At 37.0% G+C, this 4397-nt stretch overlaps 1 protein-coding gene across 1 annotated transcript; it reads left to right on the forward strand.

Moving 5' to 3' along the window:
* The first annotated feature begins 121 nt into the window (after window positions 1-121).
* On the forward strand, window positions 122-3263 carry RNF138 (ring finger protein 138, E3 ubiquitin protein ligase). Its single transcript, XM_010153606.1, has 4 exons — window positions 122-186; window positions 681-786; window positions 1595-1702; window positions 3157-3263. Exons 1-4 carry the CDS (start codon window positions 152-154, stop codon window positions 3223-3225), a joined length of 318 nt encoding a protein of 105 aa, XP_010151908.1. The 5' UTR covers window positions 122-151; the 3' UTR covers window positions 3226-3263.
* Window positions 3264-4397: the final 1134 nt, after the last annotated feature.

Genomic DNA, 4397 nt, shown 5'->3' on the forward strand with positions numbered 1-4397 from the left:
GCCATCATCCATGTCAAAAAATATATATATTTTTCCCGTTACTGTTAAACTTCTAAAAATTTGCATAGTAAAATAATCTCAATCTTCATTGTCTCTTTTTTTTGTCTTCATTTAAAGTAGCAGGAGTGATGCAATAACTGGTAATGGCGAGATGGCTAATAATCAAATACTTCAAGGAGAAACAAGGTAAGTAGCATATTTTTCTTTAGTTACTATTAAAATAGATCCAGACAGTCATAGCGCAAGGTTCTACTAATGTGAAAAAAACCCACAAAGGCCTACAGCAAGTTGTATTAAAAAAAAACCCTGTAGTTTCTTCTACATTGCATCTACATGTTAGAATTTGCATTTTTTCCTGCACTTTCCTGAAGGATTTAAACTAAAAGATGTTACCAGTAAGTGAGAACAGGATGCAGTTGCAATTGTAACAAAATGATTTTCTAAAATCCGAGTCTGAGAAGAATTCATTTAGGTGTGCAAATAACAAAGGTGCTTTAAAACTGCAATTTGGAGGTAGCAGTGGAACTCCATTAGATCTGCTGTTATGTCATTGAAGGGGGTTTTTTTTGTTGTTATCAAAATAGGGGAAAGTAATGACAAGACAACAGATTAATTAAGCTTTCTGTAACCTACTTTTAAAACTCTCTTTTCTGTTTAATACTGTGTATTTCTGTTTACAGTAGACATCCAACCTTCAAATGCCCTCTGTGTCAGGAAGCCAATTTTACCAGACAACGCTTGCTGGATCACTGTAATAATAGACATCTTTATCAGATAGTTCCTGTAGTAAGTAGAGTTGCTTATGTATGCTTCTTGAGCTACCTTCGTTATAATTATGTGAACAATTTTAAATATGCAGTAGCTACTCTCTATCTGTAAAGATCACTGTGGTCTGAGAAAGACAGTATACTTAATGCAGTGCATTATTTAACTTGAGGGAGTGACTTTAATTTGAAAATGTTTCTTGTCCAGCTTCTTGTTGGTTCAGAGGCATTTCTGACTTCGCTGTCTCATTTATCTTGACATGAAATGAACTCAGTTTTTGAGCCTGACACTTACTCTTCTTCATTTAGTCGTTCAGAACTGTCTCTATAGAATCCTATTTGTAACCTAACTGTTGTTTCATGTGAAACCTGCAGTTCTGTGAGAAGTAATCTAAGATAATGAAAGGGAGTGAAGGAGAAAAATATGTTTGGGTTTCTATTTTCATCTGTATAGGCTGTGTTATTTTTTCTTTTGGCTTACTTGATCATCTCAGTTTCATGAAAATCATCCCAAACAATAAGTAGGCTGGAGTAATCACTGTCTATTCTAAGTTTCAAACAACAAAATTGACAAAAAGAGCATCAGACAGATGTGATAATCCCCCACTCCTAAGAAAAACAATTAGGAAATTTGGCGAGTTGAAATGTAATTTTTGAATGTTACACAGCTGAGGAAAAGAACACTTAGAATTAGGATTTTATGTTAACTTTTCTACTGTGTTTAGTAGTGGATGAGTAATAGACTAGTTGAACATGCCTTTAATGCATTCTGTATTACCAATAACTTTTTTTTTTAATTCTTTCTCTTTCCCCTTCCTCTCCAAATTCAGATCTGTCCCATTTGTGTATCTCTTCCTTGGGCAGATACTAACCAGGTTACTAGAAATCTTGTTAGCCATCTAAATCTAAGACACCGGTTTGACTACGGAGAATTTGTGGTAAGCTTTTTCTTCTTTGATGTGTAGGGGAATAAATGGTAACTTTTTTCTATAAATAAAAATGTCAAATAAAATATTTGTACCAAACTTCTCTGCGCTCTGGACATGCTATGTTCCTGCTCTGTACAGAACTCAGAAGTAGGCCTGTCCCTAAACTTTCTGTTACCAACATGAAATGCTAACGGAAATAGATGTTTTCAACAGCTAAGCTCTGCTCCAAACTGATAACTTAAGTCTTTACCTTAGTGTTCTCAATCTGAACTATTCATCGCTGCAGAAGAGTTTGTTACTGCTGCCTCTGAGGGGAATGAAATAGATGCTACTCTGTCTTATTGACATTTTTGAACTTTTATGGCAGAAATGACTAAATCATGATTCTCAGGACTCAAAGTGCAGCTTGACTAGCTGGTATTGCTGCTACAGCCTCTCTTCCAGTACTTTTGGAGAGGGGCTGCCATGTGAAAAAGAAATGTATCATTAAATCATTGTTCTGGTTGCCTTCTTTCAGGCTCACTTTGAGTAAATGACCCTGGAGTAGATGCAGAGCTACAGACACAGATGTAGGCACTGGGTGGATCATAAGTCAAGCCAACCAGTTGAGTTCTGCATGTGGAATCAGAGAGCTGGAGAGTTTGTGTTGTAGTTTCTACAGAAACAGGATTTGGGGTACACTGCTTGAGCTTTGTGTGGGATGAGCATAACATTTGAAGCATAGGCAGCCTCTCCGGTTAAAGATGGCAAAGGGGATGCATGTTCTTTGCGCTGAGTGATCTGTGACAAAGGCGTGAAGAGCTAGGAGGATCCCAATCCTAGGATTGGGAGGAGCTAAGAGGAGCCCAATCCCCTGTATTCCTCCTCAGGAGGAGTGCATCTCGCATGTTGGAGGATGTAGAACTGCTGATTGGAATTCTGATTTGGGGAAGCTGCCAGAATCACACTAAAAAGGTGTATTACTCTGGCTTATTAAGAACTTGGAAGATACAAAAGTAGGAAGGCTAACACCCATCTTCTGCGATACGTGTTTGCTTTCTCATTTTAAGCAGTGTACTCTCAACATTCTATGATTACTGTTGTCTGGGGATCACGTTCGGTGTTTATTAATGGAGGCCGTTATGGCTGGTTGGAAGGCCTCTTAGAAGAAGTGCGTGACAGAGTCAGCTTTCCTGAGCTGGCTATTCTGTAATGTAATTGAGCCAGGAAGAGGAGATGGACCCTTCTGCTCAATGAGCCTTGTCCCACTCATTTGATTCTTCTCCGGTCTCGTGTATCTCTTGGTACTTGGTTAAATAAAAGATACTGTGCAACAGAAACAAGCATCTAGTCCACATAAAGTTGGAGAGTCTTCATCTAGGTGCCATTTCCTGTGTAAAAATTTAGAAGGTGAATGATTAAACTAAGGACTGTGGTACATCTTGAGCATTTGTCCATTTTGATGATGTTTTCATTTTGTTTAGAATCTTCAGCTTGATGAAGAAGCCCAATACCAAAATGCAGTTCAAGAATCCTGTCATGTGAACTTTTAAAAGTATAGTCCCCCTTCATCTTACTGATTATCTGAGAGAAAAACTACATTAATTCTGTTGGTGAGCTGAAGTGTATATTAATAAAAAATAGTATTCAGTAACCACTTTTCAGGCTCGACATCTTTACATGCTCATAAGGAGTTTTCATAAATGATTTTTCTAAAACTCAACCTTGACATCTTTACTGAGATCAGTCCCTGTGGAATCAGGGACCTTTTGGAACTTCTCGCTGTTGTCTTGATTTTTCTCTAACTTTTACTACTTTGTTAATTACATGATTTCTTTTATTAATGTCAGATATTTAAATAAATTCACCAAAATCAACTTTGAAAGTAGTATCTTTAGAAAGTCATGCGAAGATGCTCTGTTGCAATGTTGAGTTTCTTTAAGTTCAGCCGTCGTCCGCTTAAGATACCTATGAAATGATTTTTTTTTTTCCCTTCCTCCTGCCAGAGGACAAAGTTTTATTTGATGTTGTGACTTGTTTTTTTTTTACCATTGCTATGTGACTGAAAATAACACCAACTTAGGAAATACAAATATTTGTTTTCCATAGGTCAGCAATGCAGGGCAGGGTTTTTTTTCACCTTTCATTGAGAAAGAATGATGCCATTGCCTAGGATAATTACATCCAATTTTTCCCCTTTTGGAGCATAACTGAAATAGGCCACTTCATTACTAAATGGGTGGGTGAGGAGTTTTCTCTCTACTAAGGAAGATGGTCCCCCTGACAGGCTTTCCGAGCAATTCGGGGTGACATGCAGAAGGTATACTCCTTTGGTATATGCATGTGACCAGCTAGTTTTTCATTTTTTTTGAGCTTTTTAAGAACTTAAGCTGTTGCTTTAGGAATTAAAGTTTTGGTCTCTTCTGTCTTTCATGAAAGGCTGTGTACCTAGAGAACTAATTGTCTTCAGACCTGCCAACGCTCAGAAATTATCTTGTTTATTTTGGTTAGACTGTTTGAAACTTGGGACATGTCCTGCATCCACAGGCTTGAAAAAACAGTTAAGAAGAAAAACTTACTGTAAAATAGTTACCAGCATATTTTACGAGTTCCTATTCTAGATTTCCACATCCCCAGCACTACCATCATTAAAATCAGAGAAAGCAGAGCAATAATACATTTTTTTTAATTTAAATGGAAAATTCATTTTTTAAAGAACTTTAAT

Source organism: Eurypyga helias, unplaced genomic scaffold (assembly GCF_000690775.1).
Source record: "Eurypyga helias isolate BGI_N326 unplaced genomic scaffold, ASM69077v1 scaffold19856, whole genome shotgun sequence".
In the NCBI taxonomy this organism is placed as follows: Eukaryota; Metazoa; Chordata; class Aves; order Eurypygiformes; family Eurypygidae; genus Eurypyga; species Eurypyga helias.

Excerpts from the sequence above, each read along its gene's own strand:
- RNF138 (XM_010153606.1), top strand. The coding sequence starts at position 152 with ATGGCTAATAATCAAATACTTCAAGGAGAAACAAG. Across the intron at positions 187-680 it reads ATACTTCAAGGAGAAACAAG|TAGACATCCAACCTTCAAAT; the intron begins GTAAGTAGCATA and ends TTCTGTTTACAG. Across the intron at positions 1,703-3,156 it reads TTGACTACGGAGAATTTGTG|AATCTTCAGCTTGATGAAGA; the intron begins GTAAGCTTTTTC and ends CATTTTGTTTAG.